We start from the raw sequence: 27,513 nt of genomic DNA, 5'->3' as shown, positions 1-27,513 counted from the left end.
TAAACTGTGATGTTTAAGAAAAAGTGTTTCAAACAAAAGTTGTTTATTTTTTTATAAAGAACATTTTTTACATTTAAACTTTTGTTGTATCTCTAACGGTTTACAAGAGGTGTCCTCAAATTCTTGTTTTTGCGCTCTGCGTTACAAACTTGGGACTAAACTTATTATACCTTGATATGTTTCATTTATACATAGTGTAACAAATAAGTTATATGTATTCAAAGATTGTAGCTCGTCTCTTTCATGCAAAACATAGTTTTATATGTAAGCTCTATGGCGATATTCTATAATAACGTCTCTTTTTAAGTATCTCCCTTTTTTACTCCCGAACCAAAAAAAAGGAGTGTTATAAGTTTGACCGCTATTTGTGTGTGTTTGTCTGTCTGTGGCACTGTAGCGCCTAAATGGATGAAAGGATTTAGATTTTTTTTTCGTTTGAAAGGTATTTTAATGGAGAGTGTTCTTAAAAATGTTTCAAGTTCGAGTTTAGGGTTCCGTACCCGGAAAATTTATCGGTGGTTTTTTAAATTTTGGAAATTTCACTTGTTAAATAAGGATAATTAAGCGTTCATATTTACTACTTCTAAAGATATTCAAAAATCAACTTCAGTTTTTTGTCGGTGCAGTGAGAATTCTTCACCTGAAGTGATAAAAAAAATTAAGTCATCATCCTCATTATGGTAAAGAAAAAACAGGAAACAAAATACTCCTTACAATTCAACAAATACGCACAACATTTGTATACAGGATATCATTGATATGCCGTCAATCAAAAAATCAATTAATTAATCCAGCTTAAAATTTTTTTAAAGATTAAAATATATAATTAATAAACTGAAATTTATATAAATAGTTAAAAATTTGTTTAGAATCACTAAATAAGTGATTTGTTTTATAAACGTTTTAAGTGTAAAACATACTCATTAGTGCGAATTATATATTAGTGATTAACGCTTGTTTAATAAGTATACTTAAAAACAAACATGGTTATGGATATTTTAGAAATGGTAAAAAAAATTTTTTACTTTGAATTAAGCAACATAAAAATTAACATAAATTAATTCTTTTAAGAATGTTATTAATCTCTATATATTATAAATGCGAAAGTGAGCATGTTTGTTTGTTTGTTACGCTTTTACGCTAAAACTAGCGAATGGTCTTTAATGAAACTGTACAGCAATATAGCTCATACTTCAGAATAACACATGCGATATAATTTATAAAGATATATTAATAAAAAATTAAAAAATTTATAAATTAATTTAATTTGACATTACCATAAATTACAGAATAAAACATTATTTTAGAATTTTGATAAGCTCAAAAATGTAATTGTGAGCCCCGCTTTTCAGCTTTTAAAATGGCTTTTTTGGAATTTTCCAAACATTAAACTGTTAATATCTCGAAAACGAAGAAGTTTACGAAAAAAAAACACAAAGAGCCTTTTAAACGTAAATGACCCGTAGAACCTAGAGTAACTTTTACTTGATTAAAAAAAAGTCATTTAACTGTTTCTATGGAGGAGGGAGGGGTATGCAAAAATTAGACCAATGGGATTTCTGGCAAGATCCAGAATATTAATCTACAAGCTTTTCTGATCAAGAATCAATTGATAAAATGCGGTACTCATAATTTGCACACTCAACCCCATTCAGAGCCTGCACTATAAACAATATAAAGAAATTTAATAGAAACATTATTTCGTATAAAAAGTTTATTTTACATCACAATTCATAAACAAAATTTCTCCTTGAACGGACCATTAAGTTTGTTATCAAAAATTAATGAAGGTTTTTTTCCTTGAAAAGAATATATTTTCTCGAAATTTTCTTTGAAAATAAGACAATTCTATGTAATTAGTTTCAGAAAAGAAAATTTTCAAACAAATGGATCTCAGCATATAGTTTTAAATGGCATTCTTGGTTGTAATTCCTATGTAAAGACTTAACCATTAGTCAACTTTACAATATTTTTCTAATAGCAAAAGGGCAATTCAGAATTTAGATGCTTCCACCTGGCACTAACTTACAAGGACAGCGAATTTGTTGGCACAGAAGTGGTCAGTCATCTCACCTGAGACTGACTTCTCATCCGAAGAAGTTTCTTAATGTCTCAAATCAAGAAAAATTCGTAGCGCAGAAGCTGCGTTAGCTAAGCGAAACAGATTTTTATTTCGAAAACTAAGCGTATAGAGAAAAAATGTCAAGAGTATTTTGATCAAAACACACAAAAATATTTCTGATTTTTGAAAAAATTCAAAATTTTGTACTCTGCGTACCGCCCACCCATTGCTTATCTGTAGATTTTGCTCATTAACGGACTTGACCTTTCATATACCAAAAGCCTTCTTGATACCAAATTTTATTCAGATCGGACTTAAATTGCGACAGCTAGAGAGTTTACAGACAATAGCAATAGCTCCATTTCCTTCGGCAATACGCTTAAAAGGCTAAAACAAGTCCACCTTGATCAAAGAGATTATGCTATAGGCTAAATAGTACAAAACCACAATTAATTTATTTGGTTCGGCTCGTTAAAAATCGAATACACATGAAAAGAATAGTTGGTAGTTTGACTGGATTTGCTAGAGATCACTTTAGCAAACGTCTATCCTGAAACTCTGATTATCGAAGAAGTCCCAGTTTCAATTTAAGAAAAGCTACAAGTTCGCCTTGATCATAGAAATTATGCTTGGGGTAGGTAGATATGCGGAGTGCTAAGGTGTGGATACCCATAACTAGTGCATTTGGTTTTCACATATTTTTTGGATACAAAAAAGAGCTGGCGCCATACGTAATAAATTTAGCGATTTCATATTATATGATTTTACATACTCTATAAAATAAAAGTCATATAAAAATCATTGGATTTGGATTTTACAAACTCTATAAAATAAAAGTCAGATAAGATAATTCAGCGCATCAAAGATTTTCTATCTAGAAACACAACAAGTGAAATTTACAAAATTTAAAAAACCCCCGACAAATGCGATTTATTCCTTGTAAAGCGATTTTTAGAAACTTTGCTATAAAATGTTCTCAATCGAGTCGGTTCGACCGTTTAGGGGCTACAATGCCACTGAGAAACACGCAGACGTACAGATAAACACTTTAAACTTATAACACTCCTTCTTAAATCAATATCAAAGTGATGATCAAGAACATCAGATGAGAAGAAAAGGATAGACAGCTATCATTTTTGAGTTGACTTTGTTCTTTTGAATTATTGTTTAACATTATCTAATTATTTTACCATTTCGCTTTTCGAAATGAATGGAGCCAGGTTTATTAGACCATTCATTTCCATAGTAATTATTTATATGTTAAAATTATATGTCATGCCTTTTCCAAACTGAACGATTTTGAAGATCATCGTCAAGTTTTTAGTTTTTTCGGGTACAGAAACCTAAGCTCGCACTTGAAACATAGCTAAGAACACTTTCCTTTAAACTACCTTTCAAATGAAACCAAAAAATTAAAATCGGTTCATCCGTTCAGGCGCTACGATTCCACAGACAGACAATCACACAAACACACACACACAGCGGCTAAACTTATAAGACCCCTTTTTTTAGTTCGGGGGTTAGTTCATAAAACAAAAGAAACTTTAAACTGGCCGGAAATGTAAGAGATCAACAAAAAATTGACATTAATTCCATTCAGTTTATACCGATATGACTTGATGAAAGCACTGTCAAATGTCACTAAATCTGCACGTTTAGCTTTTCTTGTTAGATATTGCGAAGAAAACGTCATTAAGGAAGAATAAATAGCAAATTCTGATCATCACGAAGTCAAAATTATTTGACGGTCTGGGGCCTCATTAAGTATTGCTTTAGAAAAAATGACACGTTGATACATAAACGTTTGTCACCCCTATCACATAGTATAAAGTTACAAAATTTACTACTATTGGCGCCACCTATGTTATGTGCCCCACGAATATTCAAAGAAAGTTCATACAAAAGCAATTGTTTTTCTCACTTGTATAAATAAAACAAATAGATTATTATGAATATATTATTTAATATTAAAGATGCATTTAGAAATAATTTAAATTTATTTATTTCAAACAGTATTTTAACTATTTTATTCATAATAAATGTTTTGTTTTATATCTGTATCTAGTATTTTTGTCATACATTATGCAAGAGGTTAACTGAAAGTTTATAAAATAAATAAAAAAAACTTTTTATTGTAAATGAAAATAGGTCGCCATATTATTTGATTAAATTAAACCTTTTTGTGATGCATTTAAGCATACTACAGTCAAACCTCGATAATTCGATATCTTGCGGAAATATAAAAATTCGAGACATTAATAAGAGAAGTTAGAACTATTTATGACTATGAAAACCATCTACGAGTTTAAGTCCTCATTGTCTATTTATCAATTCAACTTTTTCTGATGCAGATGTAGTTAGAACGTGTGAGTTTCGAGTTATAGTAGTAATAGAAACGAAAAGCTATTAACGCCTCTTCGTCACGCTTAAGACACCAACCCGTCAACATTGATTTTTCTCAGCGATATACTCGCGTTTTGAAGAATCTTTCTATTTAATTCTAGTCGTAACGAAATCGACTGACTGCGGCGAATGCGCGTGCATCTATTATATTTACAAATTTACATGTAAAAAATCAACTTTAACTTTTATATCTAGTTTACGATAATATCTCCGTTTACTGTAATAGTGTCCTACTTTTGAACGCAAGGTCTAAAACAATACCGCCAACTCGTAATTAAAACAATACAGAGTTATCAAGATAACAAAAAATAAAATAGACGTTCAAGATAACAAAAAATAAAGAAAATCCAAAGAGGTACATATGATAATACATTTTCTTTTTAAATTTGTGACTGCTGGATTCGAACTAAGTAAAATAAAAAAATTCATAGCCATACTTTTACTCGCTCAGCTATCTGATGTTCAAAGAAATGTTCATAATAAAACATACAAATACCTACTTTCGTGGGACACGTTCGATGCGCGCGCATGTATTCTTTCTTAGTATCTAGAAATATCTAGCCTTCATTTTGACTGAGACTGGACGATGATGGTTGGAATTCGGAACGGTGATTCAAATGAGACTTTACTGAACTGTGAAAATTGATCTTTAGCCTTTCAAGATCGACTTCTATATTGTTTCCTTACAGCTTTGTGTCACAAAGGTAAGAGGCCTGCGATCCCTATCGAGGCTGTTCAACTTCTTTTCGAATGATAGTTATTCGAAAATCAGAAAATCAATCAAATCATAGAGATGAGGGTTTGAGGACAATTTATTGAAGAGTTGCAAGGATACCATGTGGACTCAAGAATGCTCCTTGAGTCCACGGACACGGTTCAACACCGCAGCATGAAATTTATGCCTTTCCGGTTCTTGTTAGACTCAGATTAACGACGGCTTCGGTCTCATGATTCTGATTCCTAATACGCGAGTGCGGCTTCTTCACGGGAAAGAACATCAACCATTTTCGTCGTTTAAATTTCGCAATGTCCCCCCCTACATTCGATAATCTAGGATAATGTTATCTTGGGAAGCAGATTGCTATCCGAACACTAAGCAATAGTTTATAGAAATAAGGATGGTCGGCAGTTAAGAAGGAATTCGAGTTATAGAAATTCAACTGTATGCAATAATATACTTTGATATTTATTATCAATTCACTATTAAGTGATTCAATTTGAACTTTAGAATTTTTATACCTTGTATATATGAAATATTTTGTAACGCTTAGAAATATTTATGATAAGAACAAAATTTTTGTATAGGTGTTCAGTAAATCATCTAATTAGTCCATTTTCGGTTATTTGTCCGCCTGTCCACCGTAAACTCAATAGCTCGATAAAACAAAACAAGTAAAATTTACAAAATTAAAAAAAAAAACCGACAAATTTTTGTTTTCCGGAACTCTAAACTTTCACTTAAAACATATCTAAGAACACTCTCCATTAAATTACCTTTTTCTTATAGCCTTTTCCAAACTGAGCCAATTTTGAAGTTCATCGCCAATTTTTTAGTTTTTTCGGGTACGAAACCCTAAACTCGAACTTGCAACATAGCTAAGAACAGTCTCCATTAAATTACCTTTCAAACGAAGCAAACGAAACAAAAAAAAAAATCAAAATCGGTTCATTCGTTTAGACGCTACGATGCCACAGACAGACGAACAAACACACATAGCGGGCAACCTTTTTTTAGTTCGGAAGTTATAAAGGTATCAAGCTGGAATTTTTATAGTAATCAGACGTAAAAAGTTTGAGTTCGTAAATGAACGACATAGGTCAATTTTGTGGCGATAAACCTTCTTTTAAGCTTTAAAATTTTTTCTTTTATATCAAAATCTTTCTTCCGTTTACAAAAAACCTGTTATTCGCACTTTTCCGATTTTTTTATACAACTTCCTCCACCACGATTTTTTTCCAAAGTATGCCTACTATTTTTCTCCTAAATATCCCGTTGAAAAACCGGACGTGAAAATTATTTTAAAATCTAAGGTATTTTCTTACGTATTTTTTCAATTTTTGTGGCAAATATACTCATATAGAGGTCGTATAACACAACACTTCAAATAAATTTGTGTAATAATCAAATATTTGCGTGATTCGCAAAATTTTATTACATTTTTGCTGTTCATATAATAATTAGTATATTTTAAATAAAATATTTTTTACAAGGATTGTGTCATATCAAAAAATATGGCTAATAAATAATAGTTACAATTATTCTGACATGTAAAAATACGTCCGTTTCTTTATAACAATTATTTCATTAATTATTTTTTACTATATATTGTTTATTGATATTTTATGCAAATTCATATGGAGTAGTAAAAAGCCAAGATAAAAATTTGCAATTGCAAAATTTATAAAATTTTTGTACAAAACATAAAAATCAACCTTGCTTGTTGTTTCTTGTGGCAACCTTAAAATAGTTATCGGGCTATAAAATTGTGTAATTAAAAATAATTACGGCTGTGAATCTCCAGCCATAAGATGGATATTTCTTGGAAATATAAGTCAATTATTTTCTGATCTCGATTCAAATAATTATACCATGTATATGAAATATACCAAGGTATACTAAGTTTAGTCCCAAGTTTGTAACGCTTAAAAATATTGATATAATGAACAAAATTTTGGTACAGATGTTCATAAAATCACCCTATTAGTCCATTTCCGGTTGTCTGTCTGTCTGTCGTCTGTCATCACGATTACTCAAAAATGAAATGAAATATCAAGCTGAAATTTTTATAGCGTGCTGAGGGCGTAAATAGCGAGATCAAGGTCGTAAATGAGCAACATAAGTCAATTGGGTCTTGGGTCTGTAGGACCCATCTTGTAAACCGTTAGAGATAGAACAAAAGTTTAAATGTAAAAATGTTCCTTATAAAAATATAAACAACTTTTGTTTGAAATATTTTTTCGTAAAGATTACTATTTACCTGTGAGAGCGCAAATTATGCGCAAATTGTATACTATGTATTATATGGGAATATCAGTTTTATATATGTGTAACATGTATGTGTAATGTTGCAGAGTAATCAACACAGTCTATACATGGTATGTCAACAATTAACTCAGTCAATTGTTTGTTTTCACTTGTTTTAAAATTAATTCCACAACACAAATGAAAACAAAATTTAAAAAATCTCCAATTAATTTTTCGGTTCGGAACCCTAAACTCGCACTTGAAACATATCTAAGAACACTCTACATTAAATTATCTTTTTCCTTAGGACCTAATCCAAACTGAACCGATTTTGAGGATCATCGCCTATTTTTTGGTACTCCCGAGTACGAAACACTAAACTTGTGCTTGAAACATAGCTAAGAACAGTCTCCATTAAATTATCTTTCAAACGAAACAAAAAAATTTAAATCGGTTCATCCGTTTAGAGGCTACGATGCCACAGACAGACAGACACACACATAGCAGTCAAACTTATACCCTATTTTTTAATTCTGGGGTTAAAAAATAAAATAAACAAAAAGAAAAGAAACAATCGACTGAGTTAATTATTAAAATACCCTGTATAAAAAGTGTTGAATGTCAAAGCTTGCATTATTTTCAATAATATAAAACACAATTATTTTGTGTTTGTTTTTTTGGTTTTTGAAAATTCTGAAAATTTTCGAAAGTATTACCTAGAATTATTTTACGTTTTTCGAGAATCATTGACAAGACTATCAGTTGAAGCTACCTGCAAATTTTCAAATCCCTATCTTTTATAGTTTTGGAGAAAATGGACACCAAAATTTTGTTCTAATTTCAACCCTCACGGGTAAACAATTATGTTTACGGAAAAATGTTTCAAACAAAAGTTGTTAATTTTTTATTGAGAAATTTCTTATATTTAAACTTTTGTTCTATTTCTAACGATTTACAAGATAGGTCCTACAAATCCAAGACCCAATTAATCCATGTTGCACATTTACGAACTTACTTTTTACGTTCAAGCCAGCTATAAAAATTCTAGGTTGATATTTTTATTCGTTTTTGATTTATCGTAGTAACGGACAGACAAACAGAAATGAGCTAGTTAAATGGAACGTCTATACCAAAATTTTGTTCGTATCATCGATATTTCAAAGCGTTACAAACTTGGGACTAAACTTAGTATACCTTGATTTATATTTTTAAACAAGGTATAAAAGGCAATAAAAATCGAGGTATATTTGGTTTAATATAATAATAAACTTTCGTGGAATTATTTACATTATAATCAAATAGCAAACCAACTTTTAGGATCACTGAGCTTTTATGTAAAAAATTTTTGTAAATTATAAATGATTAAACCTAATCACTGAAAAAGGACTAATTTTTTAGTTTTAGTTTTCCAGTTATATTTAGAGAGCACAAATCATATTCATTTTATCGAAAAAATCAACCTGATCAATAATCCAATAACGAAAATCTAATAAAATCTTGCTTTGTTAATATTTTTGCCAAAAAAACGGTATACTTAAATATACGAATTTATTCCAGGCAGAGAAACTAATTCGACTCAATTCAGAAGTAAGAATATCTCAAAAACTTAAGTGGCACATAATTTCAATCGTAAAAATTCTATAAGAACCCAACATTCAAATATCAGTCTTCTAGAAAATCATTATCTCCCAAAGAGCTGTTATTAAATAAATACTAATTCAGCCGTATTCATATCATACAGCTCCAGGGGAGCATTTTTCTAAATAAAAATAATATTTTAAAATATATTACCTTTTTCGAGGGTGTGCCATATTTATATAAATTTTTAACAGGCGTTAACGCTTGTCGATCTTCACATTGTGTTTTCACATCTTCGATGTCATCACCTAATATTTCATTTTTTAATAAACATCCATAAACTGAATTATCTCTTGTATTGTCACCATTTTCACGAACTTTTTTCGAGCCCGAATTTTTATTAGAATCAACAGACAAGGCAAAACTTGTTTCCCATGTATTATTCGCTCTGGACGGTATAAAACGATCGTAAGTACCAGAATTATTATATGCACCCGCTTCAAATAAACATCGAGCAACACGACTTTTAGTTTGGCGTAATATTCGATTGTCAATAGTATCTTGATTATTCATTTTTTTTTTCAATTTTATTTTACACTTATTTTAACACATTTTTATTCTTATTTATATTGTTTTGATCACACAAAATTATGTATATAATTGGTTCTGATGTAGAAAAATTTTCATTATTTTTGTTTTTGACAAATAATAGAAAATTTCTATAACCTAACAACCATGCAAAATCGCACTGTAAAACTAAAATGAAAATTCTGTATTATCACCACACTAAATGTATAATCTATAAAATGTCAATAAATTCAAGTATATAAATATATGTGATATTTGTAGATATAAATTACAAAATAAAAAGTATGTACACTTTTGTTGATAACAGTTTTTAAATTAAATACCAGTGAAATGGCGTTGAATATACAAAATCAAGTTATCCAATGACGCTCAAGTATACATTTTACCGTCTCATTTGGATTTTAAACCATGCGACCAACTATTTTATCAACATCAACTCAGTCGGTCCTATTCTATCTGTTTAAAAAAGTATATTATCGTTTTTTATGGTTCCGTACTCAAGGATTCATTTGTACAGTGGGCCGTTTCATATTAGCAGTTATATACTTAAAACAAGCCGTGGATAATATCTAGTGCCTCTCTTGAAGCCCACACGAATAACTTCCCAACATAATAAATAATTAAAAAAAATAAAAACTCTTTCGAATCGAAATGACTCCGCCGAATATTCTATTCTTTTATTATATGATATTCTTTTCGGATCATATTGTCATTAATACGCTTTATTCGACACCTCAAAGAAATCGACATCATTTTTTGTTCGCGAGATATCGATCAGGAAAGCATTTTTTTTAAACTCACCCTACTCGACCGAAAGTTATGAAATACGAAGATATACTTCTCAAAATTGGTGTTAAATCCTTGTCCTAGCCATGAAACGTAGATCCTATACTGAGAAGTTAATAATGACTGAATATATATGTGGTTTGCATATTTGGCTGACTGTGCATAACTTAGAGTGTTGTATAGCCTCTGTGAAATCTCGATAATCAAGGACGATTTATCGTAATTAATACTCTTCCGTCATTCGAGGGAAAAAATCATTCATTACTACTCCTTCCATTCCAACGAAAACGTAACTATCTCGTGTTACCTAAAGTTTTGGTTGCTTTTTTATCAATTGCTTGTTAATAAATAAGAAATCTTCTATTCTGTGATAAAATTATTTTAAGCTCCACACATCCCTTTTAGTATCTACATTTCAGTGGCCACAAATTTTGAAACTCAAAAACTTTTAACCTGCTTAATAATCGCAGCACATACTTATTTGCTATCTTATTGTGGTATTTGCTAAAATAATAATACCCACGATCCTTAACTAAGCATTTATCTTATAATTTGATATTAGTGTTGTAAATACCGAATTACAAGTAATTCAAAAATATAATATATGATTAAATCCAGTTTATTAATGTACATACTTGAATTGGTAAAACATTAAGACCGCGTTCTATCACTGATATACAGATATTGAACCTTTAAAGTACCTGTCTTGTATCACACTTAACTAATTATTTATTTATTTTACTCGCATTGTGTTAATCTTCTATGATTATTTACGATTTGTCTATTATTTCAGATTTAAACTTCAAAACTATTCTTAATTTATAATCAGACTTTCTTACACTAATTTTTATTGAAATTAATCCTTAGAAATTTTTGAAAATTCAAATACTTTCAAATGTCTGAACTAAATTTTTGGTCAACTGCAATCAGTTTAAGAGTAGGGGAGATTTTTAAATCATTTAAATTAAAAAAAAAAAAAACTTAATAAAAAGGGTCGAAGAAATTAATCAATAATATTATTTACATTTAATAAAATTTTATTATATTTTGTTCATTATAAAATAGGGACAATATGCAATTCTTCGTACGATAAAATTATGATATTTGATACGAATTTGAAATAAAAAGAATCAAATTCAATCATTAAACTGATAAACTATATTGATTATCTAAAATGTATTATCAAATAGTTTCCTATTTTGATTTTACTAATAAAATTTAATTTGTATTTGTATACATAAAAAATTAACAGAACCTTAACCTAAAAGCAATAAACTGTATCTTATTTTATTAGGCATTTTGTTCGTAAAATTATAAGATATATTTGAAATCAGTTTTAAAATAAATAAATTATAATTATTTTAAACTATCAAGTTATAAGTTTGTTTATTAAAATATTGATTTAAACTTTGAAATTTAAATAATTTTGATCTCAGTTTTGGATGTATAAATTATATAAACGTTTAATAATTTTTAAAAACATGTCTAAAAATATTGTTAAAATGAGCACTGGTCAAAACGATGTTTTTGAAAAAGATAAATATAAGGTAATTTAATCAAAACAGTTTATTAAGTTTATTTACTGATATTTAAAAACATCGATCAAGTATGAGGTGATCATGAGGTGCAAATTTTAGAAGATGTCCAGAAACATTATAATTTAATCAATAATAAGATGTTTTACTGAACCAATAACCTTTGTCCTTTAATGGTTTATAAGTTCTTTTGCGGGTTCCCAAAATAAATAACTCTTTTACTTTTCGCTTTGCGTCTTCATAACAAGCTGAAAAAGTCCTGCGCATGGTAGAATTAGATAAGGTACGCTCTTGCGCAGGGGTAGGTTTGGAGTATTATTTCACTCTCGGTAATCTCTCTCGCAAGGTACCCAGTCACTGCCATATTTATTTTTTGTTTATATTTGAGCTGTCAAAAATGCTGTCGATGTTTTATTTACATATTTGCAATGTCGGGTTGTCTCATAAAAATTGTAAAAACCTGAACGATTTTTTCATTACTAAAATCAAGGATTGCTCACACAAACGTATTCACGTTTTTTACAACATTTGAATCAGAAAGCGGGAGCAAGCAAACATGGCGTCATTGAGTACGTGAGCCAATTGAACAAAAACTTGGCCCCTATCGAACAGCCAAGTGCTGCCTAATTCTACCATGGCAACACTTAGTTCCGCAAGACCAATGACCATGGTAGAATTAGACGAAGTAACCAAGAGTGAGGGAATGCCTCACTTGCCAACCTAGGTTACCTGCATCATGAGTGATGCCATCTTGGTTTTATTACTCCAGATAATAACGTTTATAATTCAGGCATGATTAATTTCATTAAAAATTTTTTTCTTCTTTATTAGGATGCAATATTTGCTTTAAATCAGCTGCAAAGCAATGCCGCAACTTTAGAAAAGAGTCGTGAAAAACGAAAATTGTCAAACAGCATGCACAGACAACGTGAAAATGATTGTAGCAAGTATTGTTTAAGGTTTTTAGTTTTTTATTTTTATTATTACATATTTATACTGAAACATTCTGTAAAGAACAACTGTTTTATATTTACTCTTATTTTTCTGAAAATGTAATTTGAAACTTGCTTATTCATTCATAAGGTAAAAAATTTCGACGAATGGCATTTTTGGGATATTCACGAGTATATGGCCGGAAATAAAATTGCTTATATTATTTATTAAAAACTATTTTGAATCGGAAATGTCTGGAATAAATATTTAGTAATATTACCATCAATAGAACTCACTTTGGACAGCCAAAATAATCGAATCATCTCAATTATGCTGTTCTCAACATAGACTTAGCCTGAAAGCCTGTTATAAGCATTTATTATACGAAATTCTTATAACATGTTCAGGTTTATATAACAACAAAAATTATTAAGGTTCCGTTGCCAAATATCCCTATGTCTGCCTATTGCCTTTACGAAAACCATTCACATTTTAATACATAGACTGAACATCGCCTATCTTCTCGTACAATGAGTGGCGTGCCAACACTTGAGGTAATTGCTTGGGTCAGCTAGGGACGTTTATCAAAAAAATATACATTGACTATAAGGACATTTATCAAAAAAGCATACATTGAATGTCAAATTTTTATATCACAAAATGTTTCATATAAAAAATCGTGATTTCGCTGAGCTGTTTCGCTTTTTGACTTAAAAAAATACATATCACGTATCACTTTAGATTTTTTTTTACGAATCTAACGTAAGAAAACGTTAGAAAAAAAAAAAAACGTTCATTTTGTTTTGACCATAGACATATAAGAATAGACCACGCTAGTAATGCACGATCGTGTAAGTGGGATTCCAGACTCGGTAAAAAGAGAACGATGCTCTGACGTACGTTTTGTCTCTTTTTTGGGGCGTGACCTACTGGCGCACTTGTGCACTTACAGTAAGCACTTGCCCAAGACTGCCAATACGCAAACGCAACTGAAAAGGAACAAAACGTACGCCAGAGCATCGTTCTCTTTTTATCGAGCCTGGGCAGATTGCGCCCACTTCTTCAGTCCATTCTTATATGTCTATGGTTTTGACATTTCTACACCGCCGCCATGATTATAATTACCTCAATTGTTGGCACTTTTAAACTCGTTTGACGCTCAGTCTATGTAACTGAATTGTCTAAAAACGAAAACTCTACCATATTTCATTCTATTCTGATCATAGAATTTGTATAATATTCTATGACTCTGATAAAATTAATTTCATTCGACAGATCTTTAAACATTTGTGAAACTATACATTTTATTGTTAATTAAAAACATCTATGAAACTAAAAGTTGTATACAATAACGATGAGTATTCCAATTGAAATTTATGCATAAAATGTAAATAGCATTAAATCATCTACTTGATTATTCATAAAATAATATTGATACATTTTATTTATTTCCGGCTTCCATATTTATATTTAATTATTTTGCAACTAATATTGTACCCAAATGTAACGGCACAAGAGTAATAGACACCGGATACACAATATGAACTTTAAAATTTATTACGAAATATATTTTATACTGTATACAGTGTGTTCATTTCAAAAGTATCCACCTCTAAATAACTCTTGACCTGATGTGATTATCGTTTTGAGTGAAAACACGTTCAAGTTCAAAAATTGGTACCAAGAAAATTTTAGGTTTCATCCCTTCACTCCTAGCCACCCCAATTTTGAAAATGCAAATGGTATCCCTTACCTTGTTATACATCATTTGAAAGAGCATAAAATTATCTGTTCAATCATGATTTAAAAAAAATGAAATCGATCGATTGGTTCTTGAGAAAGACTACACACAAGATGCAATGTATCCACCCTTAATAACTTTTGACCTGATGTGATTATTTTTGTGTGTGAAATACCTAGAAAATTTTAGGTTTCATCTCTTCACCCCAGCCACCCCAACTTTTGAAATTTTAAATGGCAAAAATGGTGTATTCTAAATTTCAGCTCAGTCTGTTGAGGATAACTGCCAATAAAATTCAGTTGCACGATTTGACTTTGAACATATAGGTACTGTGCGTCACAAAATTTGCACAAATTGATTATCCATTTTTATTAGTTCATTAAAATTCTAAGGTTTAATGTTTAAAATTTCTAAGGTTTGTTAAAAATAGTTATGACATGTATATATCACATGTATATCACCTAATATATTTTAGAGAAAAAAGTATGGCATCTTTTTTACATTTGCTCTGTGCAAATTTTGTAACGCAGAGGTACATACATACATACAAATATTACAGGTTAAATAAAAATGTCTAATATGTTATTACGAAATTTTTCTACCGTTTTTTTATGAAAGGATTTCAAAAACGAATACTTTGACCTTTTTCGTAGTTTTTTCCATATTTTTAAGTAAAGGATTTCGTCTTAAATTTTTGTACAATAATTAATGATACATCCTATATACATAATAGGTTGGCTGATAAGTCCCCGGTCTGACACATAAATGGCGTCGCTAGTATTAAATGCATATTATTTTTATATAGTACCAACCTTCAAATGATTCGTGTCAAAATTTGACGTCTGTAAGTCAATTAGTTTGTGAGATAGAGCGTCTTTTGTGAAGCAACTTTTGTTATTGTGAAAAAAATGGAAAAAAAGGAATTTCGTGTTTTGATAAAATACTGTTTTCTGAAGGGAAAAAATACAGTGGAAGCAAAAACTTGGCTTGATAATGAGTTTCCGGACTCTGTATTTTTTCCCTTCAGAAAACAGTATTTTATCAAAACACGAAATTCCATTTTTTCCATTTTTTTCACAATAACAAAAGTTGCTTCACAAAAGACGCTCTATCTCACAAACTAATTGACTTACAGACGTCAAATTTTGACACGAATCATTTGAAGGTTGGTACTATATAAAAATAATATGCATTTAATACTAGCGACGCCATTTATGTGTCAGACCGGGGACTTATCAGCCAACCTGTTAATATATACCCCTTTTTAAATTATTATTGAATGACTTTTTGTCATGCACAAAAAAGGTAATCACATTAATATCACAATAAGAGGAAGTGGTAATATTTACTTATTCATAAGATCTGTGTTTTTTAAGTCACGTTTCTTTACTTGGGGTACTATCGTAGACAAAAGTATTGTATATATTTATAAAACGAAAGTGAGATGTTAATTAATATCAAAATTATTAGAAGTTTTGTTAAAATATACCGGATGGTTCAAATTATAACAGCAAAATTTTATCAAATGATTGGTAACTTTAAAATTATGGCAATTTCTTAATATACTTATAGCTGGAATTCTAAATACAGAGTGTTGAAATTTTCACAAAAATATCCTTTTTCTTCCAGAATTTCAACAATCTGTATCTAGAAAAGACGCTTTACCGGCTGTGAGTGTATTGAGAAATTGCAATATTTTCACGTTATCTACACTTGATGAAATCCTGCTGATATAACTTGGATCACTCTGTATTTTAAAATTAGTTTATGAGCTTATTTATACCACTCCAATTTCACAAGTTTTTTTTTTTGTTGCGAAAACAGTATAGAGATGATAGTGAAAACTTGTTTGAGTTATTGAAGGCTAAAATAACCAACTTCGAGTCATAATTTTAAGACATTCAAGTCATACTTTAGGTTAGGTTAGGTTAGGTTATATTGGCTGTCCACGAAGGACACACTTAGGCTATACGGCCTATTGTGAAACCATATATGTGTTTGACCACCTTTCCGCTAATAATTCCATTTATCAGCCCTCAATTATTTTCAGAGGCTGAATGCAACTCCTTCATGCATATTCCATGCACTAGCCTATCACAACTATTAATTAAATTAATTTTTGTTGTGACGGCGGGAATCAAACCCGCTACACTATAAATACCGCGAATGGAATTGGTTACGTCTTAACCAACTGAGCTACTAGGGTTGACATAATTTTAAGACATTGATTATTTTCATGCATTCTACATGTTATGTTACTTTAGAAATGGGCATTCCTTTTGTCAGCGATTGTAGTATTTGAAATCAAATTAATATTATTAATAAAGATTTTGTTTTTGTCAATTACCTTTCATGTGTCATTACCAGATCGTTTTTTGAACACCTGTATTGGTGGTGATTTTAGTCCTATGATAAATATTTCTAATCTTTATAATTCAGCTTCTTCGATTTCAATTAAGACTATTAACGATGAACTTCGTTACACCTAGAATTTATTTGATAATAACTTTTGATCAGCGATTATTAATCTTAATTAACTTACAGCTTCAATTCATTATCCGTGAGTATTAGACTTACCTCTTGGAGCTCGATAAAAACATATTTTATTTCGATCTCTTGGTCAATTAAATGGCCTTCGGTCTGGCTTCAGCATCGACTGTGGTGCTCTAATTAATTTTTAAATAGTTAGTATCCAGCAACGCCATACATATTTGCTGGTACAGGGGTAAGATACCAAGGGGTGTGACATTTTCACCTGTATCACGCAATAAGCTGACGCCATGGTGATTAAACTTACTTTTATAAATTACAACATCTTTTTCAACATATGATTCCTGAGGGTTCATTTCACCCGAAAAGTTTTAGCTTTAGGGCTTGTAGTCTATATATCTTTAATTTTACAGTCAATAATATTTTTAAAATTCTCTATTAGGTCTGGAATCAACTTTGATCAGTTGGATACACTTCCTGTAATTCATATAGCCGGTACAAAAGGTAAAGGCACCACAAGTGCATTTTGTGAGAGTATATTACGACAACATGGCTATAAAACTGGATTTTTTTCATCGCCACATTTAATATCAGTTCGAGAACGAATACGTTTGAATGGAAAACCAATTGATAAAATAGATTTTATCAAATATTTCTGGTCTGTTCATGAAAAATTGGAGAATAATAAGGTTTGTTAAAATTTTTTTTAAATTATTTAAGCGATAGTTTTGACGATTTTTACAATTTCAGGAAAATGAAACTGATATGCCGCCATATTTTCAATTTTTAACAATTTTAGCCTTTAATATATTTTTGAGTGAAAAAGTTGATGTTGCTGTTGTTGAAGTTGGAATTGGTGGGGAATATGATTGTACGAATATTTTAAGGTAAGAAAAATTCCAATTTATTCCATGTTCTTAAGTTTCCTGGAGCGAGAAGGAAAATCCATAAAACTTCCATAAAAATTGTTTTCCATTAAGGTATTTCCAGCATGGTATTATTTGCAGTTCCTATGGTAAAGCTTAATAAGGCTTACTACTAAATCATAAAGTTTCAGAAATTTTGACCGTTTAATACGTTCCCCATTTTGACCAATTTTCGTCAAGAATAATATCTCGAAAACGAAAGTTGATATTTAAAATTTTTTTTGATTTATTTTATTCTAAAAACATTATTTTCTACTGTCTTACTTTTTTTTTCAAATCTGTCGAAAGAAATTTTTTAATTCCTAAAATATAGCTGGGAAGACAGTGAGTTTTACATGCTATGAAGAAGGAAATCGCGAACTTTACAGCTGATTATCTCGCGATCTAAACGATCAAAAATTCTGCAATTTCGGGATCTCACAGTAAACATTATTCTGAGTCTGTGATAAAAGGCCAAATTAATGGACAAGTTCATTCATGCTGGGAATACCTTAAACGTATCATGTTTGGCTTTATATCAAAATCGTCCGTGGTATGCAATAATAGTACATTACACATCTAGGGAGCAAAAGTAAAGAATGTCTCAGATCTCGTGATCATTGTCGCCCGAAGCCGAGAGTGAGAAACATGCGATATGAGACATTCTTTACTTTCTCCCGTAGTGTGTATACTATTTTTCTAGTGGGACGATAGTTGACACTTTCTGCACGGAGGTGAGAAAAATTTATTTGTTAGAAACAAATTATTTATTAAATGTAGCTGTGTTTTTTTTTTTTAACCAAAAATCTAAAATAGAAAAGTACCAGTAGTTGGTATTACATCATTGGGCATGGATCACACGTCCTTATTAGGCAATACTATTGAAGAAATTGCATGGCAAAAAAGTGGTATTATGAAACCAGATTGTAAAGCATTTACTGTACCTCAAGCGAGCAATGCGCTTAAAGTATTACAAAATAGGAGTATTGAAAAAAATGTAGGTTCAAATTCTTCATAAATCATATTTCAGCTCATGAAAAATTTTTCTACATTGATATCATAGAGATATTATTAGAATAGAGTGCGCGTGTGATATTATCCATAAATAAAAGTGTCCGCAGGGAAGAAAGCCCAAGCTCAATCTCTCCCTCTCTCTCTCTCTCTCTCTCTCTCTCTCTCTCTCTCTCTCTCTTTTCGCACACTGTCATATTCCTCTCGCGCTCTCTATTCTTATAATAACTCTATGATTAATTTTAATATAAGTCGTAATTTGATCAATATTTCAATCATTTATTTTAGTGTTCACTTCAAATAGTACCTGATTTTAATGAATACGAATTTGAAACTAACATGAAACAATTACAAAATAAACTTACTGACGTTCAGCAAATTAATGCATCGTTAGCAATACAACTTTCATATGCTTTTATGAATATTGGTAACTTTTAATCTTTAATTTTGAAATAAAAGGCTGGAATCTTGTAAATGTCTTACATCTAATTGATTTCAAATTTTCAAATAACGCTACAAAAGTTTTATTTCATCAATAACTCAAGATTTGCTCAAATGGATCGAAGATCCTTTTCAAAACTTTTATCTGTATAAACAGAAAAAATAGGGGATCGGGCTAAATTTTTGTATCACTTCAGATGAAGAATTCTCACTTCACGAATAGAAAAGTGAAGTCGATTTTTAAAAATCTTAAGTAGTATGCAAGATATGAACGTTTAAAATTCCTAATTAAACAAAGAGGAAGATACCCACTATTGACGTCATACGTGGGTATTGCCATAGAGATTACATATAATACTTTGTTTTGCTAAAAGGAGATGAGCAACCCTTGAATGCAATCTTTGATTGCTTATAACTTCTTCATTTTTTAATCAATTTTAATTTCACTTTTAAATTTTGTCATGGAATCAAGTCTATAGTTTTATATTTTTATGGGTAATATAGCCAATGCGATATGAGTATTATTCCCTATTGTATAAAACTTAAATTAGATAAAAAAAATTGTGAGATATTTACGAAATTCCAGTCGGAAAAGAGTATACAATTAATTTCAGATCAATATTTTTGTAGATAGTTCGAAAATTAACGAAAAAACCGTTCAAGGTTTACTCAATTGTCGTTGGCCAGGAAGAACTCAAATTTTAGACACATCAATGGCAAGGTATATTTAAAATACTTTAAAATAATTCGTATAAAATAATTTATAATTTTAGATTCTTTTTGGATGGTGCACATACTATTGAAAGTTTAGCCAAATGTATTGAGTGGTTTACAAAACAAATAGGGTAAATTTTTAAAACAATTATATTTAGTTAAAATTCTTAATAGCTATCTCAGTTATTATTTTATCCAATAGGCTATTAATAATTCATTAGTTAATTGAAAAATTAATTATTTACTAATAAAATAAATATTAATTATTTTTTCAGTGTCTCAGATAATGAAAATATTTTAATCTTCAATGTAACAGGTGATAGAGATTCTCAACAATTACTGAAATTGTTAAATAATGTAAATTTTAAAAATGTAATTTTTGTACCAAATAATGCTTACGCACAAGATGACAATCATTTAGGTAAAATAATACTTAAATATTTTTATTTAAACCTGCCTAGAAATGTGTAAATTTGTTCATTGTCTGCTGTACCTGCTTTTAAAGTTTTTATGAAACTGGAAGGGAGTCCGAGACTCATTGTTACTCTTACTTTGTCCCATACACAGTTATTTATAAGCTTTTAATAAATACGGTGGTATTTTTTTTGTAAAGCTGTAATTTCTGGGTCCCGAGCTAAGAAACTTAAATGCGATATTTTTACCGTCTTTTCCCTATAACACAATGTATTAACTCGTTTTTAACTATAGTAACTATAACATCGTTTTTCATGAAAACCAAGAACAGAATAAACAAATTCATATGTTGGCTAAGATTTCCTTATAATATGAATAATTGACTGTCAATTTTTAGAAAGTTTGTCATTAAATAACATTTTCTTCATAATAAGTATAATTAAAATTATTTTTGTAAACTTTATTTGGAGTTCCACAAAGTAAACCTCTCTACAATTAATTAATGTCCATTAATTCGTATTTCAGATCAAGTCAATTACAACAGTCCCACAAACTTGCAATTGAAACGATGTGAAGATCATAAGAAAATTTGGGAAAATATTAATAAAAATAAATCAATTGTTAATGTATATCCAAGTGTATCACACGCTTTGGAAATGTTAAAATTGCATGAGAAAAAACCTAATGTATTAGTTACAGGCTCCTTACATTTAATTGGGGCAGTTTTAAAATTAATCGATCCTGATCTACGATTATCTACAACAGTGGAAAATGAAGTACAAAATATTAGTTAGCTAAATATTATATTGATATACATGCCTTTATCACATTTCTATATTTTATACTTTTGTAATATTTTATACGATAAGAAGGTTTTTGGGTTTAAATAAGTTAAATCAAAAAAATATGGCTTTAAAAAAGAGTAATTTGGAGTATAATGATCCATATTTTGTGTACTCTACAATCATATCGATCAGAATCCGTAAACTTTAACAATGCTATATTCTTCGGTAGACTCGGTAGTAATGTAAGAAATTTTAGTTAGCCATTAAAAAAAATCGTAGCCAAATCTGTTGATTATAAAAAAAGAATCTCGAATGTAATATATAAAGAAAATATACCAGGAATTGATAAAAACATGTCCTTATAATTTTATTGTATTTTTTGAACAGGGTATAATAAAAATGGTTAAAATTATACTTAATCTGACTTGGTTGTTAATCTTACCTTTTTCTGTCCCAAGAATGCAGCTGTATGTGTTGCCTTTCAGCCTTCTACAAAAATTATATCCACGTAGTAAAACATCGCACGTCATTATTAACCTCAAAACAAGGATTTTTTTATGAAAACGTCATGGGGCCATAACCAATTAGAACAATATACTTAAGGGCTATGGGATATTGGCATAAAATTTGAAAAGTCGAAAATAGTTAAAAAAAAAAAAGCTCAATTCGTTCGTTAATTGGTCAAAGTCATTGAAAAATATTGGCACCCCATTATGAGCGGTCTTCAAACAAAAAATTTAATTTGAGATTCCGTTCACAAAAATAAAGGAAAAAGTCTGAGACTATGTTATTGATATGCAATTTTTTTCTAATTTTTTAAATAACGTCTCAAAAAAAAAAATTAAAAAATTTACATTCTAAATCGGAGTGAACGCTTCCCACTACAATATTTTATCTATGGTGAACGCAACCAATTTTTGACAGCGACAATTTCACATCGTGTGTAGATGGATCTGTTGAATGTTGACATATTATGATTTGTCTAGGCGGCAAAAAAATTTTATCATGTGAATAACAGTCTTGTAAAACTTCTTCATCTACCAATTAAAATATGGAAAATTTTGAAAATAATAATTTTTTATCGAATTACCAACCAGTCGAATTTTTAAACACTCCAAATGAATGGGTTAAAGTAAAAAAGCAAAGAAAATGTATGGTAATTAAAGTATTTGCTGCTACACAATTGTAAGGTTTAATTTTATTTGCAAGTATTTATTCTAATTATAAGATAAATTTAATATTTTAGAGTCGATAATCAAACCAGATTAAATAATTTAGAGCAAAATGCTAAAGCATATTCGAATATAGTCGATCAAAAACAGAGTAATTCTATTAATAATTATGCAAAACCTGTTAAATGTTTAACGTCTGATATAAAATTATCATCGCAAGCTTCTTCGTGGAGTAGCAATTTAAGTAGTAATGAAGCAAAATTTAAATCATTATTAGAAAAAATTTCTAACAAACCAATTTCTAAAGTAGTTTCACAAGATTTAACGAAATTAAAAAATTCAAATTTAAAGTCAAATGAATCCGTACAGAATCCTGTTGTAAACAGGATCGAAAATCAGTCGATTCACAAAAATGAGCATCACCAATTTAATCAATGGAATCATGGTAATCAAAATTATAACACTAATCAGTACCAGAATAAAAATGAAAACCAATTCAATCAACGAAATCATGGAAATCAAAATTATAATACTAATTCATATAATTTTAAATCTTTTAATAACTATCCAAATAAAGGAATGGAAACTCGAAATGTTAGTCCCAAATTAGCAGAAAATAATTCATTTAAATTTGGAAATACTCGAAATTTTTCAAAACCCAATATTAATAACAACGAACAAGTTCCACGTCCAACCAATGGTTTTGTAACAGCACGTCAAGAACTAACTGTACAAAATATTAAGCAGAATAAACATTCAAACTACACTAACAACGATCCTGGATACTCTGGGGGAGCTAAGAAAAAATCTCTGGGGCTACGTGGAAATATCAGCAGTAAATTTATTCCGCCAACAATTGATACGTAAGTTGAGGATTTACGAAAAAATAAACCAACAAAAATTTATGTAATAGTGTCCCATTTTTGAACGCTAGGTCTAAAAACTTAAGAACTCAACCAACTCCTCGTTAGTCGACAAACTCAACTCAGCCAACAATAATCCGGGTCTATAAAATGTTCGGTCTATTTTTTCCGATTACCGTTTCTAAACATAGTTAGAAAGCCTGTGATGCATTTGGCGGTCTTCCACTTAAACATACTAACTAGCGTATTAGATACTATCTGCTATTCGTACCGTTTATGAGTTTTATTCCAGGCGTTTCCATCGTAAGGGGGCCATCCATAAATTACGTCACACCAATTTTACGATTTAAAAAAAAAACCCTCCCCTTTGTTACAGATGGTTGCATTTTTGGAGCTCCCCCTCCTTGGTGTGACGTCACATATTTTATAATTAAATAGAAATAATTAAAATAGAACAGCAGTTCAAAATTTAATTAAAATAAAATCACAGTTGAAAATCTCGGTTTTTTTGAGTTGGTTTTTTCTTTTAGTTTTTGTACGTATAAATTTTGCGTTTATATTTTAAATTTTAATATATGACGTCACAAAGTTTTTGGCCCCTTGTCAACCAATGTCATATTTCGTTAACCCCCTCTCTCCCTTTAATGTGTGACGAAATTAATAGATGGTCGTTAACGATGTACACTACTTCATCACTACATAGTATAAAACAAAGTCGCTTTCTCTGTCCCTATGTCCCTTTGTATGCTTAAATCTTTGAAACTACGCAACGGATTTTGATGCGGTTTTTTTTAATAGAAAGAGTGATTCAAGAGGAAGGTTTATATGTATAATAACATCCATTAAATAAAGACATTCTGTAATATGTTGTAAAAATAAAATAAATAGTTAAAAATGTAAAAAGTAAATAAGTAAAAATGTAGTGTATGAATTTAGATATTCCAAAGATAGCAGGAAATCTTCATGATATAGGGAAAGGGGGATTGTTTTACTCCAAATTTAACGCGTGCGGGCCACGGGCAGTAATGAATAAATCAAAACTACTGGATCGATTTTAATCACATAGGCTATATATTTTATACCCGTGCGAAGCCAGAGCGGGCCGCTATGTTTTTATATACAACGTTCACAGTTTTCTGTAGTGTATTTAGTATCAGCATTGCACCCGTGCGAAGCCAGGGCGGGTCGCTAGTTATTAATATTTTATAAAGTAGTGTATTTATAACCATTTACAACAGTAAACAATTGGCAATTAGTCATATTTTAAAGAAAACGCGTGATTTATTGCAGAGATAAGAGCGCTGGGGTCAATTTAACTGTCCACTTCTCCTACCATGCTCCCTGCCAATGGCCATTTTCATGAAATTTGATTTTAAAACAATCTAACACGAAAAAATAATGACTCCAATAAAATTACATAACATTTGCTTCAATTTTTAAACCAAAGCTCCTCTCTCCTCTAAAATTGAGAAAATTTTCTAAAAAAAAAGTTATTTCTTGCAGGGATAGTAAATCTGGAGAAATTAAAAAGGATGGTGTCCCTGAAGATGAAGATATCGATCCTCGATTAAAAAATATTGATCCAAAAATGGTTGAGCTAATAAAATCGGAAATTATGGATACTGGTACTCCAATAACCTGGGATGATATAGCCGGCTTAGAATTTGCAAAAAAAACTATACAAGAAATAGTTGTTTGGCCTTTATTAAGGCCAGATATTTTCACTGGATTACGTAGACCACCAAAAGGTATATTATTGTTTGGCCCACCGGGAACCGGTAAAACACTTATTGGTAAATGTATAGCATCACAAAGTCAGTCGACATTCTTTAGTATAAGTGCATCTTCTCTAACATCTAAGTGGATTGGAGACGGAGAAAAAATGGTTCGTGCATTATTTGCAGTTGCAAGATGTTATCAGCCAGCGGTAAGTTATATAATCCAATTTCTAAAATTCGTATAGGGTACTTATCCAAAAAAAAAAACCTTGGGAAATCACAACAATTATTTCTTTAAAACTTTTATTTTTCCTGAATTATAGGTAATATTTATTGATGAAATTGATTCGTTACTTACACAACGTAGTGACACCGAACACGAATCGTCCAGACGAATGAAAACAGAATTTTTAGTACAGCTAGATGGTGCCGCAACTGCTGATGATGATCGAATTTTAATTATTGGTGCCACAAATCGTCCACAAGAATTGGATGAAGCTGCGCGACGACGACTTGTTAAACGCCTTTATATTCCCTTACCAGAACATCAGGTATATAATTTACTTTTAATTCATAACGTTTGATTCAATTCTTCTTACTTTTGTGATTTTTTTAGGCACGAAAACAAATTGTTGAACGTCTAATGTCGTCGGAAAAAAATAGTTTAACTGAAAATGATATCGAAGAAATATCTAAATTAACAGATGGGTACTCTGGAGCTGATATGAAAAATTTGTGTTCCGAGGCATCATTGGGGCCTATAAGATCAATACACCATTCTATGATGCATAACATAAATTTGGAACAAGTAATTCTTTTTAATATATTAAAAACCACTGTTCGTTCATATTTAAAATTTTGTATTAGCTGCTAAAACAGAAATTTCTTGCTTATTGGTTTAACGCTTGAAATGGAACTAATATCGCAAAAGCTTGATTTTTTTCATAGAAAGAGTCCAATAATTTGTAAATGTGACCCATTTTAATAAGATAATTTAAAAAATCAAAAACCCGACTGTGCTAAATAAAATCTGAAAAGAAATAAACAAGTCTAGTAGTTTACATAGCAACTTTAACAGTAGGGGCCCATTATTGGATTTGGGCCGGTCTAGATTTGAATGGGCCCCGACTGTTAAAGTCGCTATGTAAACCACTGAACTTGTTTCTTTCTTTTCAGATTTTATTTAACACAGTCGGATTTTAAAATTTAAAATTTTTTCATTTAATTTTAGACTTTTTAGTGCCTTACTACTTAGTACTAAAAACCCCTGTTAATGTACTATATTAAAACTTTTAATCCAATTGATCATTCAGAAATAAATTTAATTTATATAATCCCCTTATTTTGATACCCTACTCGATAGGTTTGGTTAATTTTTTTTATTAACGTATTACTGTTTCGCGTTAAACACCTTTTTTGTTTAAACACCTACCTAAGGGCCTTGCGTTTTTATGAAGAATGTAACGATAGCTTAAATGTCGAAATCCATCGAACTATTTGGATAATACAAGGTAATAAAAAAATTTACAAATAAATATACATACATGCATACAAGATACGTGTGAAAAACATAACCACTCCTTACAGTCGGGTAAAACTCATTAGATATAATTTCAAGCACCAAAGTAAAAATATGAGTGCAAAAACTGTATATTAATATGGGAGCTTTTCGGTGAGAAGCCCTAGCTAGTTGTGGGATACGTACAGTAGGGTTTATATGCTCTTCTCGCTGAAAAATCTTATGAAAATTCAACTATAAAATAATCGAATCTTAAATTAACCGAAATTAACAAAATTTTATTTACAGGTTAGACCAATCAATTTTGAAGATTTTAAATCAGCACTAAATAGGGTTCGAACCAGTGTATCATCAAAAGATTTAGAACAGTATGTTATATGGGATAATACCTATGGTTCTGGTATATACTAAAACGGAAACTTTGAAACTTTTTATATGGAAAGTCTTGTAAATGTCGCACCCAATAGTGAATATTCATGTATTTTTTTAATATTTTTAATTCATTGTTTACACCGTTATAACAAAGTAAAAAATATAAATACTGCTTAAAAATGCTGTATTTAATTGTAAACAAATATTTAAAATACATTATAATTTTGAAATATTTAAACGCAGTTTTTTGGCGCTCTCTGTTGATGACGTGTAAGTACGTGATCTGTCAATTTTTGATTGTTCAATGTATAATTTACACTTAAAAAAAAAAATGATTAGGCTAGGCAAGTAGTTCAATGTTATCGATCCAAGTAAATCTGTTTGATTGAATGACTGAATATCGTTCAGTCCTATAGTTGAAAGGCACCGTTAAGTAAAAAGGCTAGGATGTTAATTGAAAGACTAATTAAGCTAGTTAGCTGTGACGTGTATATTGTTAAGAAACAATTTTAATTAAC

The 27,513-nt window shown here is 30.1% G+C and overlaps 3 protein-coding genes across 5 annotated transcripts in view; 2 read left to right on the top strand and 1 right to left on the bottom strand.

Moving 5' to 3' along the window:
* LOC123291949 (fizzy-related protein homolog) overlaps positions 1–9,794 on the bottom strand; it is a 31,142-nt gene extending 21,348 nt beyond the window's left edge. Inside the window, exon 1 of the mRNA XM_044872416.1 lies at positions 9,222–9,794. Coding sequence (XP_044728351.1) covers positions 9,222–9,581 — 360 coding nt within the window. The 5' untranslated portion in view covers positions 9,582–9,794. The remainder of the gene's footprint in view (positions 1–9,221) is intronic.
* Positions 909–21,375, top strand: LOC123291946 (folylpolyglutamate synthase, mitochondrial-like). Of its 3 annotated transcripts, none has more exons than XM_044872413.1 (10): positions 909–1,007; positions 12,749–12,876; positions 17,524–17,770; positions 17,832–17,968; positions 18,803–18,983; positions 19,286–19,424; positions 20,069–20,159; positions 20,212–20,283; positions 20,428–20,573; positions 21,092–21,375. In XM_044872413.1, exons 1-10 carry the CDS (start codon positions 984–986, stop codon positions 21,358–21,360), a joined length of 1,434 nt encoding a protein of 477 aa, XP_044728348.1. In that variant the 5' UTR covers positions 909–983; the 3' UTR covers positions 21,361–21,375. The 3 variants fall into 3 exon arrangements, with proteins under 3 accessions (XP_044728348.1, XP_044728349.1, XP_044728350.1); XM_044872414.1 differs by lacking the exon at positions 909–1,007 and adding an exon at positions 11,893–11,929; XM_044872415.1 differs by lacking the exon at positions 909–1,007 and adding an exon at positions 12,349–12,369.
* A 1,027-nt stretch (positions 21,376–22,402) lies between these two features.
* Positions 22,403–27,130, top strand: LOC123292984 (fidgetin-like protein 1). Its single transcript, XM_044873698.1, has 7 exons — positions 22,403–22,536; positions 22,598–22,968; positions 23,101–23,386; positions 24,890–25,313; positions 25,428–25,655; positions 25,721–25,912; positions 26,912–27,130. The coding sequence occupies exons 1-7, from the start codon at positions 22,403–22,405 to the stop codon at positions 27,032–27,034; spliced, it is 1,758 nt and encodes a 585-aa protein (XP_044729633.1). The 3' UTR covers positions 27,035–27,130.
* Positions 27,131–27,513: the final 383 nt, after the last annotated feature.

The sequence above is a fragment of the Chrysoperla carnea genome, chromosome 2, assembly GCF_905475395.1.
Source record: "Chrysoperla carnea chromosome 2, inChrCarn1.1, whole genome shotgun sequence".
Lineage (NCBI taxonomy): Eukaryota > Metazoa > Arthropoda > Insecta > Neuroptera > Chrysopidae > Chrysoperla > Chrysoperla carnea.
The sequence above is the reverse complement of the archived record's forward strand: the minus strand, read 5'-3'. Positions and strand labels throughout refer to the sequence as shown.

Bases quoted from the DNA above. Each gene is read 5' to 3' on its own strand.
- LOC123291946 (XM_044872413.1), top strand. From the start codon at position 984: ATGGTTATGGATATTTTAGAAATG. The intron at 18,984-19,285 runs GTAGGTTCAAAT...CATTTATTTTAG, and splicing joins ATAGGAGTATTGAAAAAAAT to TGTTCACTTCAAATAGTACC. The intron at 20,160-20,211 runs GTATATTTAAAA...TTATAATTTTAG, and splicing joins TTAGACACATCAATGGCAAG to ATTCTTTTTGGATGGTGCAC.
- LOC123292984 (XM_044873698.1), top strand. From the start codon at position 22,403: ATGGAAAATTTTGAAAATAATAATTTTTTATCGAATTACCAACCAGTC. The intron at 22,537-22,597 runs GTAAGGTTTAAT...TTAATATTTTAG, and splicing joins GTATTTGCTGCTACACAATT to AGTCGATAATCAAACCAGAT. The intron at 25,314-25,427 runs GTAAGTTATATA...CCTGAATTATAG, and splicing joins CAAGATGTTATCAGCCAGCG to GTAATATTTATTGATGAAAT.